The 12,814-nt window shown below is 37.3% G+C and overlaps 1 protein-coding gene across 14 annotated transcripts in view; it reads left to right on the plus strand.

Annotated features, from left to right (window-relative positions):
- LOC110461237 (hemicentin-1-like) overlaps window positions 1-12,814 on the plus strand; it is a 56,803-nt gene that overhangs the window by 3,802 nt on the left and 40,187 nt on the right. For 7 of the 14 annotated variants that reach the window (XR_002464100.1, XR_002464102.1, XR_002464112.1 and 4 more), the window contains exons 6-17: window positions 1,759-1,937; window positions 2,217-2,337; window positions 3,733-3,911; window positions 4,452-4,563; window positions 4,867-5,045; window positions 5,257-5,368; window positions 6,767-6,945; window positions 9,209-9,320; window positions 9,701-9,879; window positions 10,310-10,421; window positions 11,056-11,234; window positions 11,729-11,849. Coding sequence is in view for 2 of the 14 variants with exons in the window: in XM_021514628.1 (XP_021370303.1) it covers window positions 1,759-1,937; window positions 2,217-2,337; window positions 3,733-3,911; window positions 4,452-4,563; window positions 4,867-5,045; window positions 5,257-5,368; window positions 6,767-6,945; window positions 9,209-9,320; window positions 9,701-9,879; window positions 10,310-10,421; window positions 11,056-11,234; window positions 11,729-11,849 (1,764 nt within the window). In the remaining 12 variants the exon portion in view is untranslated. The remainder of the gene's footprint in view (window positions 1-1,758; window positions 1,938-2,216; window positions 2,338-3,732; window positions 3,912-4,451; window positions 4,564-4,866; window positions 5,046-5,256; window positions 5,369-6,766; window positions 6,946-9,208; window positions 9,321-9,700; window positions 9,880-10,309; window positions 10,422-11,055; window positions 11,235-11,728; window positions 11,850-12,814) is intronic. The other 7 variants (XR_002464109.1, XR_002464105.1, XR_002464107.1 and 4 more) reach the window with 7 other exon arrangements.

Consider the following 12,814-nt stretch of genomic DNA (forward strand, 5'->3'; position numbering starts at 1 on the left):
AATAGACAGGTCAGTGTACACATGGTGAAAGGCATTTTCAAAACAATAATTAAAGCATTAAGTAACGTTATAACTATTATGACATCATATTTATCAAAACAGATTACCACAATTCACTACTGAAAGCTACATATATTATTTGTCCTGATGATGCCCGCATAGCAGGCCGAAACACGTGGGCAAACAAGTAAAAATCCAAAACCGTTCTTGAGGTGTTGAGCATCCATTATTTTTCATTATATTTTGTGTAAATAGTACATGATGTTTGTTGTAGGAGTATGTATGTGCTGTGTGTAGTGACAAGTCAGTATATGCTGTGTGTAGTGACAAGTCAGTATATGCTGTGTGTTGTGGCATGGTCAGTGTATGCTGTATGTGATAATGTCTATCACAGCATAGTTAGTCTAGTCTGTCTGTCATAGTGTAGTCTGCATTGGCTATCTATTGTAGTCAGTATATACGTACATGATGCCTGTTGTAGCGCTTTAAGTACATAGTTTGTGGCAGTGGACAGTCAGTATAGACGCTGTGTGTTATAGTGTAGTCAGCATTAGCTATCTATTGTAATCAGTATACCTACATGATGCCTGTTGTAGAGCTTTAAGTACACAGTTTGTGGCAGTGGACAGTCAGTATAGACGCTGTGTGTCATAGTGTAGTCTGTATTGGCTATCTATTGTAGTCAGTATACGTACATGATGCCTGTTGTAGCGCTTTAAGTACATAGTTTGTGGCAGTGGACAGTCAGTATACACGCTGTGTGTTATAGTGTAGTCTGTATTAGCTATCTATTGTAGGCAGTATACCTACATGATGCCTGTTGTAGCGCTTTAAGTACACAGTTTGTCGCAGTGGACAGTCAGTATAGACGATGTGTGTTATAGTGTAGTCTGTATTGGCTATCTATTGTAGTCAGTATACCTACATGATGCCTGTTGTAGCGCTGTAAGTTCACAGTTTGTGACAGTGGACAGTCAGTATACACGCTGTGTGTTATAGGGTAGTCTGCATACTCTATTTGTTGAGTACACAGTTTGTCGCAGCGGACAGTCAATATAGACGGTGTGGGTTATAGTGTAGTCTGCATTAACTATCTATTGTAGTCTATATACGTACATGATGCCTGTTGTAGCGCTGTAAGTTCACAGTTTGTCGCAGCGGACAGTCAATATAGACGGTGTGTGTTATAGTGTAGCCTGCATTAGTTATCTATTGTAGTCAATATACCTACATGATGACTGTTGTAGCGCCTTAAGTACACAGTTTGCGGCAGTGGACAGTCAGAATAGACGCTGTGTGTCATAGTGTAGTCTGTATTGGCTATTTATTGTAGTCAGTATATACGTACATGATGTCTGTTGTAGCGCTTTAACTTCACAGTTTGTGGCAGTGGACAGTCAGTATAGACGCTGTGTGTTATAGTGTAGTCTGCATACTCTATTTGTTGTTGTCAATCGATGTTCATATACAAAAAAATACAAACATGAGTCAGTAAGTTAGTGGCAATGTTGTAGTTTGTTGATTTGTCTGTCTATATCTTTTTGACCAAATAACCACAAAGGGCAATTCTGTAGAAAATTTAGTTTTACTAAATGTTGAACTGTCTAGGATGGAATTCTAAGCTGTTATTAACTTAAACTGTAATGAAACAAATTTATACGTCTGCTATATTGCTTCATACCAGTGTCAGAAATATTTAAATATCAAATGTTTTAAACAAATTTAGCTATTTATTTGTGAATCATACTTAAAATATAGGATAAAAAATGGGAAAGATGTTGTCGTTGGTTGCAATGTTGCTATGGAGTGGGATCCAGATACTGGTAGCGCCGCCCTGGTGTTCAAACAGCCAACATGTGAGGATTCTGGTGACTACCAGTGTGTGGCCACATCACCTGTGGGTACCACAAACTCTCACACAACACTTACTGTCAAAAGTGAGTACTTATGTATATATCAAAACATCCACCCCTTAACTGGAATTAATTGTTCAGACTTTTGAACAAAACGATATTGGCATCTATCATAAAACTGAATTAAAACAAAAATAAACAGTCTATGATGTGTTTTACTAATTCTGTTTCATCCAATTTTAAAGATATTAGTATATTTCAGGGTTTGTTTTTTTAACTTTGCCTGTAATTTGATGATAAATACATTGTGTGTCATTTTATATTCTTCCTAAAATTGTAAGATGTTATAAACACACATTCCAGAACCAGAAAAAGTTCCGTCTGTTGTTGAACAACTAGACAAGGTATACGATTGCCAGGAAGGAGGCGACAGTGTCCGACTAACATGTAGAATGGAGGGAAACCCTAGCCCCACTATCACATGGTACGATGTTTGTCTAGTATTGTTTGTACGTAGCTGTAAACACAGTGTAAACAGACTTAGGAATAGATGTTCGTCGGTGTCTGATAATAACTGTCTTTTTGTGTTAGCCCTAATTATACAGGCCTTTCTTGTCTTGTAATGTACTGGCTTTGAAGACAACATATCAGTAACAATGTTTCTGGTACAGAACTGTCCATGTATACTAATGGTCAACATGTCTCTGATCGTATCTACATACAGTGGCTGACATAATGTCACTGTAACATTGTTTGTAAAACTCTTGTTGAGTGCGGCCGAAGAGCTCTACCATATTTTACGTCCCTTATTAACCCTTTCACCACTGTAGACCATAATGGACTCATCTAGGTCAATGCATGGTAGAGTCTACTAAAGTGAAAGTGAAATGGTTAAATCACCTTAGCTGCTGATAGGACGTAAAACTCTATAAAAACAAATGTCTACCATATTTCACCAGTGATATTCCTAATGCTTGGTGTTGCTCTGTCTCTATATAGACCACTTCCACAGTTTCACAATTGAGCCCCTTTGATTTCACATCTGAAAATTGACCAGAAAAATGTGTGCAGTACACCGTATTAAGGTCAGATCACAATGACTTTTACCCCTAAAGGTCAAAGGTCAATTAAATATAAAATTTTCAGCATAATCTTGTCTAGGATGTCAAAATTAAACCACTTAAGATGTCTTGATGAAATATAAACTGCTGTGCACTGTATTCAGGTCAACATGGCCTCCATCTCCACGTCAAACATTAAATAAGTGCAAAATGTTTCTTGAAATTTTGTCGAGAGACATAAACTTTCTCACTGTCAAAGACATCATTTTGCTGCATCATCAACAAAAGGTGTGGGAAAAAATGCATTATATCGATAAGAGACAGGATATCAGTTTTGTTCATGAAAACAAATCTCTGCTGTTTTATTAAATTCCCCCAAATGTTAAACTTATTTTTAAAATGGAAAGTATTTCATAAATTTAATAAAAGTGCACCTTGATAATTCAGTCACGTTTGTTCTCCGATAACTTACTCAGAGCTTTTGACAATATCCCTTCAGCTTACAAATATGTATGACACCTGTCAAGAGGTACTGGCAGGGTTAATTTGGCTCAATTATACTATTATAGAATTAAATAAACAAGCAAAAAAGCAAGGATATTGAAACAAATACTTTAATAGATAGTGGAATTATTTTATTTACTATGTTAATTAATTGATTTCAATGTTCTTGAAGAGTTAAACCAAAATAGAAAACGGAAGGTGTGTTTAAATTTATAAATATTGGTACCTTTTATTTATTCTATTAAAACAATTCTAAAATTTGCCAGAAAAACTGGGAAAATCATAAATTCATAATTTTTGAATCATGATGCTAGGATAAAAGATGGAAAGAAAGTGACTCCTGGTGATAATGTTGCTATGGAGTGGGATCCAGATACTGGTAGCGCCGCCCTGGTGTTCAAACAGCCAACGTGTGAGGATTCTGGTGACTACCAGTGTGTGGCAACATCACCTGTGGGTACCACAAACTCTCACACGACACTTACTGTCAAAAGTGAGTACTCATATACACCACAAACTCTCACATGACACTTACTGTCAAAAGTGAGTACTCATTTACACCACTAACTCTCACACGACACTTGCTGTCAAAAGTGAGTACTCATTTACACCACTAACTCTCACACGACACTTGCTGTCAAAAGTGAGTACTCAAATAAACTACAAATGAAATTCTCACACAATTACACTTATTGTCAAAAGTGAGTAATCATATACATAGCATTAACTCTCACACTTGCCTAAAAAGTGAGTACTCAAATACATGTATACTGCAAACACTCAAGATATTGAATAACTATGAAATTATGATGATGACAAAATCCTAAATGCAACAAGTCTTCTGATGCAGATATATTGCCTTTGAGAGTTTTGTAGACAAATATTTTATCATTTGGTATGCTACGTAACTCAATACATGTAATTGGAAATCTTTGGCATGTTCTTGGTAATTTAAGGATAAATAAATATTTTTAAACGCAAATGTAGTAAAAATCTATAGAAAATGACCTTCTGTCGCTGTGCTGTGTTACAGAAATACCTTCAGTGGTTGAACCACTTAACAAGGCATACGAGCCTGTCGAAGGAGACCAAAATGTACGTCTGGTGTGTAAACTGGATGGAACTCCAGCTCCCGAAGTCACATGGTACGATTGTGTTGTGTTGCTGTCTGTAGATATGGATTAGTTACTGTAGTTTGGTGATCAACTTGTGCTGAAGTATGTGTTGATGTTCTTGTGTTTTGTTTTGTTTAAGTAAGGTGTCATGCTTCAAAAGCTACTAAAAGAGTTTTCAAATTAAGCTACCTTTAATTCACTTCTTTCTGGTTTTGGTGATTGTATTTGTTACTTATGGTGCCAGTGGTCTTACTTTATATCTTATGGTAACACACAATGCTTCATCATCTTCAAGAATTAAAAGGTAATTATATATTTGAAATGATGCACTAGGCTTAAAGATGGAAAGAAGTTGACTCCTGGTGATAATGTTGCTATGGAGTGGGATCCAGATACTGGTAGCACCGCCCTGGTGTTCAAACAGCCTACGTGTGAGGATTCTGGTGACTACCAGTGTGTGGCAACATCACCTGTGGGTACCACAAACTGTCACACAACACTTACTGTCAAAAGTGAGTACTCAAATAAACCACTAACTCTTACACAACACTTACTGTCAAAAGTGAAATTCTATGAATTAGTATGCTAAGAGAAATTTTCAAGAAATAGAAAAAAATTGAGCATGTAATTGCCTTGCTAATCTGAGGATGATATGATAATTGTTACTATAAATGTAGCCACAATCTATAGAAAATGACCGTCTGTCGCTGTGCTGTGTTACAGAAATACCTACAGTGGTTGAACCACTTAACAAGGCATACGAGCCTGTCGAAGGAGACCAAAATGTACGTCTGGTGTGTAAACTGGACGGAACTCCAGCTCCCGAGATCACATGGTACGATTGTGTTGTGTGTGGATGTCCATAGATATAGATTACTTACATTGTCGTTTTAGTGACCAATATGTTCAAAATATTAATTGTATGGAATATTCTTTGTTTGTGAAAAGCTGAATGATAAATACATGCTTGAAATTTTTCTTTGTATTGACAGTTTTTAGGTCACCTGAGACAAAGTCTCAAGTGACCTATTGCGATCGCCTTTTGCCCGGCGTCGTCCGGCGTCCGTAAACAATTTACATTTCGACTTCTTCTCCAAAACCCCGAACCAATTTCAATGAAATTTTGCAGAAACCTTCCATGGCCAAAGGTCAACAAAAATAGTGGCCGGGTTGGTCCCCAGCCCCCAGGGGCCTGAGGGGCGGGGCCAAAAAGGGTCAAATTGACTGAAATTTCAAAAATCTTCTTCTCAAGACCCAGATATGGTAGAATCAAATACTCTTCATAGATGGAAGGGTCTTAAGGTGCTTTTCCAAAATTGTGAATTTCTTGACCCTAGGGTCTCGCGTTTCCTCCTGGGTAGGGGGTAAACTTAACTACAGTTTATATAGGGAAATCACATTTTGGACCAACATTTGTTTAATTTCCATGGGAGGTAATTCAATTTGGGTTAGCATTATCAGTATAAGAAACCAGTTTGATAGTACGCCATATGATCCCTGACTGACCCCCCGGGGCTGATGGGTGGGGCCAAAAAAGGTTGAATTGACTGAAATTTCAAAAATCTTCTTCTCAAAGACCTAGATATGGTAGAATCAAACACTCTTCATAGATGGATGGTCTTAATGTTTATGACCCTAGGGTCTCACGTTTACCCCCTGGGGAAGGAGGGGGCAAAATTTATTATGGTTTAAAATGGCAAATGATACTTTCAATATTACATGTTTATAACTTGATTGGAATTATAACCTTGAGTTGACAGTTTGATACTTAGCCACAAGGGCTGTAGGGTGGGGCCCAAATGAGTCAGTGTACTAAAATGTCTTTATTTTCCTTGTTTAGAATCAGAGGTACTAGTTTCAAATACTTTTTAGTCTTAAATCTGTGTGCTAGATATTGAATAAGGTGGTTTTATTGTTTTTTGTCACTTTGAATAATATTTCTGTTCGTATTAAAAACAAAATCAACTCCCTGTATAAATATATCAGGTGACCGTTAAGGCCCATGGGCCTCTTGTTTGATGTTCTTGTGTTTTGAGTTTGTATCTTAAGTAAGGGGTAAGGCTTAAAATCTACCTAAACAGTTTTGATTGGACCGTTCATGTCTTCGTTGTAATTGCCTTGATTTTAGTCATTATTTAAGTGTCACTGATGTTACTGTAGATCTTGTGTCATTTAATTGTTCGACATCACTTCAGAATCTGTAAATAATTGTATATTTGAAATGATGCGCTAGGCTTAGAGATGGAAAGAAAGTGACTCCTGGTGATAATGTTGCTATGGAGTGGGATCCGGATACTGGTAGCGCCGCCCTGGTGTTCAAACAGCCAACGTGTGAGGATTCTGGTGACTACCAGTGTGTGGCCACATCACCTGTGGGTACCACAAACTCTCACACGACACTTACTGTCAAAAGTGAGTACTCATATACACCATGAACTCTCACACGACACTTACTGTCAAAATAAGGTACTCAAATACACCGCTATCTCTCACACAACACTTACTGTCAAAATAAGGTACTCAAATACACCGCTATCTCTCACACAACACTTACTGTCAAAATAATGTACTCAAATACACCACTAACTCTCACAGGACACTTACTGTCAAAAGTGAGTACTCATATACACCATGAACTGTCACACAACACTTACTGTCAAAATAATGTACTCAAATACACTGCTCACTCTCACGCGACACTTACTGTCAAAATAATGTACTCAAATACACCACTAACTCTCACAGGACACTTACTGTCAAAAGTGAGTACTCATATACACCACTAACTCTCATGCGACACTTACTGTCAAAATAATGTACTCATATACACCACTAACTCTCACACGACACTTACTGTCAAAAGTGAGTACTCATATACACCACTAACTCTCACGCGACACTTACTGTCAAAATAATGTACTCAAATACACCACTAACTCTCACACGACACTTACTGTCAAAAGTGAGTACTCACATATACCATTAACTCTCACACGACACTTACTGTCAAAATAATTTACTCAAATACACCACTAACTCTCACACAACACTTACTGTCAAAATAATGGACTCAAATACACCACTAACTCTCACACGACACTTACTGTCAAAATAATGTACTCAAATACACCACTAACTCTCACACGACACTTACAGTCAAAAGTGAGTACTCACATATACTAAAAACTCTCAAACGACACCTTATTAACTGATAATATGACATTGTGATTATGAAAAGTTACAAACAAATCTTCGGATGCAGAATTATTACCTAAAAGACTTTTGTAGACAGATAAGTAACCTGAGAACAATTTTCAAAAATTAAAAAATCTTACATCATGCACTCAACTTATTTAAGGATGGTTAAATATCAATCTTTTTACCTTAAATGTTGTAACAATCTATAGAAAATGACCGTCTGTCGCTGTGCTGTGTTACAGAAATCCCTACAGTGGTTGAACCACTTAACAAGGCATACGAGCCTGTTGAAGGAGACCAAAATGTACGTCTGGTGTGTAAACTGGACGGAACTCCAGCTCCCGAAGTCACATGGTACGATTGTGTTGTGTGTCGGTGTCCGTAGATGTAGAATAGTTGCGGCAGTTTTGCGACTAACATGTGCAAAAAATTAATTGTATGGAATATTCTTTGTTTGTGAAAAGCTGGTTGATAAAAAACATGCTTAAAAATTATCTTTGTTTTGACAGTTTTCTGATGTTCTTGTGTTTTGAGTTTGTTCCTAAAGTAAGGTGTAAGGCTTAAAAAAGCTGCCTAAAGATTTTTTAATTGGACCATTAAATGTCTTTCTTGTAATTGCCTTGATTTTATTTGTTATTTAAGTGTCACTGATGTTACTGTTGATCTTGTGTCATTTAACTCTTCAACATCACTTCAGAATCTGTAAACAAATGTATATTTGAAATGATGCACTAGGCTTAGAAATGGAAAGAAAGTGCCTCCTGGTGATAATGTTTCTATGGAGTGGGATCCAGATACTGGTAGCACCGCCCTGGTGTTCAAACAGCCAACGTGTGAGGATTCTGGTTACTTCCAGTGTGTGGCCACATCACCTGTGGGCACCACAAACTCTCACGCGACACTTAATATCAATAGTAATTAACTCTCACACGACCCTTACTGTCAAAATAATGTACTCAAATACACCGCTATCTCTCACACGACACTTACTGTCAAAATAATAAACTCAAATACACCACTAACTCTCACGCGACACTTACTGTCAAAATAAGGTACTCAAATAAACCATTAACTCTCACACGACACTTACTGTCAAAATAAGGTACTCAAATACACCGCTATCTCTCACACGACACTTACTGTCAAAATAAGGTACTCAAATACACCACTAACTCTCACACGGCACTTACTGTCAAAAGTGAGTACTCACATATACTAAAAACTCTCAAACGACACCTTATTAACTGATAATATGACATTGTGATGATGAAAAATTACAAACAAATCTTCTGATGCAGAATTATTACCTAAAAGACTTTTGTAGACAGATTAGTAACCTGAGAACAATTTTCAAAAATTAATAAAATCTAACATCATGCACTCAACTTATTTAAGGATGGTTGAATATCAATCTTTTTACCTTAAATGTTGCAACAATCTATAGAAAATGACCGTCTGTCGCTGTGCTGTGTTACAGAAATACCTACAGTGGTTGAACCACTTAACAAGGCATCCGAGCCTGTCGAAGGAGACCAAAATGTACGTCTGGTGTGTAAACTGGACGGAACTCCAGCTCCCGAAGTCACATGGTACGATTGTGTTGTGTGTATAGGTGTCCGTAGATGTAGAATAGTTGCAGCAGTGTTGCGACCAACTTGTGCAAAAAATTAATTGTATGGAATATTCTTTGTTTGTGAAAAGCTAGTTGATAAAAAACATGCTTAAAAATGATCTTTGTTTTGATAGTTTTCTGATGTTCTTGTGTTTTGAGTTTGTTCCTAAAGTAAGGTGTAAGGCTTAAAAATCTATCTTAACAGTTTTGATTGGACCGTTCATGTCTTCCTTGTAATTGCCTTGATTTTATTTGTTATTTAAGTGTCACTGATGTTACTGTAGATCTTGTGTCATTTAACTCTTCGACATCACTTCAGAATCTGTAAATAATTGTATATTTGAAATGATGCACTAGGCTTAGAAATGGAAAGAAAGTGACTCCTGGTGATAATGTTGCTATGGCGTGGGATCCAGATACTGGTAGCGCCGCCCTGGTGTTCAAACAGCCTACGTGTGAAGATTCTGGTGACTACCAGTGTGTGGCCACATCACCTGTGGGTACCACAAACTCTCACACGACACATACTGTCAAAAGTGAGTACTCAAATAAACCACTAACTCTCACACAACACTTACTGTCAAAAGTGAGTACTAAAATAAACCATTAACTCTCACACAACACTTACTGCCAAAAGTGAGTACTCAAATACACCACTAATCAAAATAATGTACTCAAATACACCACTAACTCTCACACGACACTTACTGTCAAAAGTGAGTACTCAAATAAACCATTAACTCTCACACAACACTTACTGTCAAAAGTGAGTACTCAAATACACCACTAACTCCAACATGATACTTACTGTCAAAATAGAGTGATTTGTGATATTAATTATTGCTAGTGTTAAACTAATAGTTTCTTACTTAGATATTATCATACACTACTATACACATATAAAAAATTCTAAGTATTTAAACCTCCGACACTATTGATATTTCACTCTTCTCTATTTCCTTTCAGAAATCCCAACTGTTATTGAGCAATTAGAAAAGTCGTACGATTCTGTTGAGGGGACTGACAGTGTCACCCTTGTTTGTAAGATTGATGGAAATCCCTGCCCAGAAATATGCTGGTATGATGGATGTTGTCGTTGGGCTGTAAATGTTGTATAGAGCTTGTGTAGTTTAGTTTGCTGTTTTGTTAATGTGATGTTGTTGTCTATGTCTGATTTACTTTATTTGTTATGTATCAGTATTTAATTCTTCATGTACTGAAAATGTATCAAATACATAAAGAAGAGTATAGAAACTCCTGAAACCTGGTTTCTATAGAGTACATGTTTCAGCCTGCTACCAAGGCAGGCCATTGTCAGGGCACAATATTTCTTTGACTGTCACATTATGATCGGACACTAACTATAGTGTTTGAAGGCAGAAAGATTAGAGTTACTTCCCTTTTAACTTTTATATACTGTATATTTATCCTGCAGTAAGCCCAGGGGTCTACACATAGTCTTCTACTTAAAGTAAGGGGATGAGCTTATTACAGAACAATAAAATACCAGTAACATTTGTTAGCTTATCTACTGATCTGTGATAGACATGGGTGGGCTTATTACCAGGCATAGGCTGTTTTGATGGATGTGGATAAATATGGTAGGTAATTGATAAACTGATGCAGTCTTTTGAGATATTTGTGAAAAAACTTGATCTTTTTATACAAATATTTGGTAAAGTTACAGTAGGACTTTGAATATGCACCAATAGGTGGAAAGATGGCCAGAAGATAAAGTCTGGTGACAATGTTGCTATGGAGTGGGATCAAGATACTGGTAGCGCCGCCCTGGTGTTCAAACAGCCAACATGTGAAGATTCTGGTGACTACCAGTGTGTGGCCACATCACCTGTGGGTACCACAAACTCTCACACGACACTAACTGTCAAAAGTGAGTACTCATTTACAAAATGAACTCTCACAGCACACTTACTGTCAAATATGAGTATAGTTACTGCAAAATGTCATAAGTACATGTACTCATATGTTGACTCGATTGACTGGTTAGGTCAGAATAAATATGAAAAATGAACAGTACCCTGTCAAGTAAATTAAAGATTGAACAGTCCTATGGTTTTAGTACATGTTTCTTTGGCGACCCATTTACCTTGCAACCTGGTCTAAAAAATGGGCTGAAGGTTGGAACTTTCCTTAGAAGGGCAGCAACTCTTGATTACATAATTAACAAGGTCCTGAAAACCCAAATTAGTTCACTGCTGCTGATGTAATAGATTTAATTAGATAAGGTCAATAAATTCTAATTATATTTTCTGTCCTAGTAGAGTGGTAATGATACCATTGTAAGACGTACTTTCTAAAAACACAACCTATGGTTTGGTTTATGTTGGAGACATAATGATGAAGAGTACCTGAATTCCTTTACAGAGAAAACAAAGGCACCAGGTGTTGTAAGGCCATTGGACAGTGCCTACAACTCGACAGAGGGGGGCGAGGTTGTCCGCCTTGTATGTGAGGTGGAGGGAAATCCTACTCCCCAAATAACCTGGTAATATACATGTCAAGTTGTGTACATAGATGTTGTCTGTCAAATATATTATGTCTGGTGCTTGTTCATAGATGTAGATAGTCAATTATACCTGCTCCTTCTATATAGATGTTAGGTTTCCAAATCATGTCAATGTATGCCTGGATGTTGTCAGTGTATGCTTGCTTCATTGTTGTGGCATGTCAACTTATGCCTGGATGTAGTTATGCCTTCAAAGTTGTAACTGTTTAACAAAGTAGGCCAGTTTCTGGTAGCTTTTGCTGTTTAACAAAGTAGGCCAGTTTCTGGTAGCTTTTGCTGTTTAACAAAGTAGGCCAGTTTCTGGTAGCTTTTGCTGTTTAACAAAGTAGGCCAGTTTCTGGTAGCTTTTGCTGTTTAACAAAGTAGGCCAGTTTCTGGTAGCTTTTGCTGTTTAACAAAGTAGGCCAGTTTCTGGTAGCTTTTGCTGTTTAACAAAGTAGGCCAGTTTCTGGTAGCTTTTGCTGTTTAACAAAGTAGGCCAGTTTCTGGTAGCTTTTGCTGTTTAACAAAGTAGGCCAGTTTCTGGTAGCTTTTGCTGTTTAACAAAGTAGGCCAGTTTCTGGTAGCTTTTGCTGTTTAACAAAGTAGGCCAGTTTCTGGTAGCTTTTGCTGTTTAACAAAGTAGGCCAGTTTCTGGTAGCTTTTGCTCTTGTCAAATGAATTGTTTCTGGAAGCCATTGCTGTTTTAACAAAGTACAACAGCCTCTGTTAATCTTTGATGTTTGTCAGATTATGCCTGTTTTCTGTAGCTGTAGCCACTATGTGGGGATTAACCTGATAATACCTACTAAGAAACCATCTGGATCTGCCCTATCTGTATGTTATTGATCTCTTCAACAATGTAATGAGTTGGAGGCATGGTAGTCTAGTGGTAGGATGCCGGGCTCGTGACCGAAGGGTTGCGGGTTCGAGTCACGTCACGGCACTGTGTTGTATCCTTGGAC

Source organism: Mizuhopecten yessoensis, unplaced genomic scaffold, assembly GCF_002113885.1.
Source record: "Mizuhopecten yessoensis strain PY_sf001 unplaced genomic scaffold, ASM211388v2 scaffold10591, whole genome shotgun sequence".
Lineage (NCBI taxonomy): Eukaryota > Metazoa > Mollusca > Bivalvia > Pectinida > Pectinidae > Mizuhopecten > Mizuhopecten yessoensis.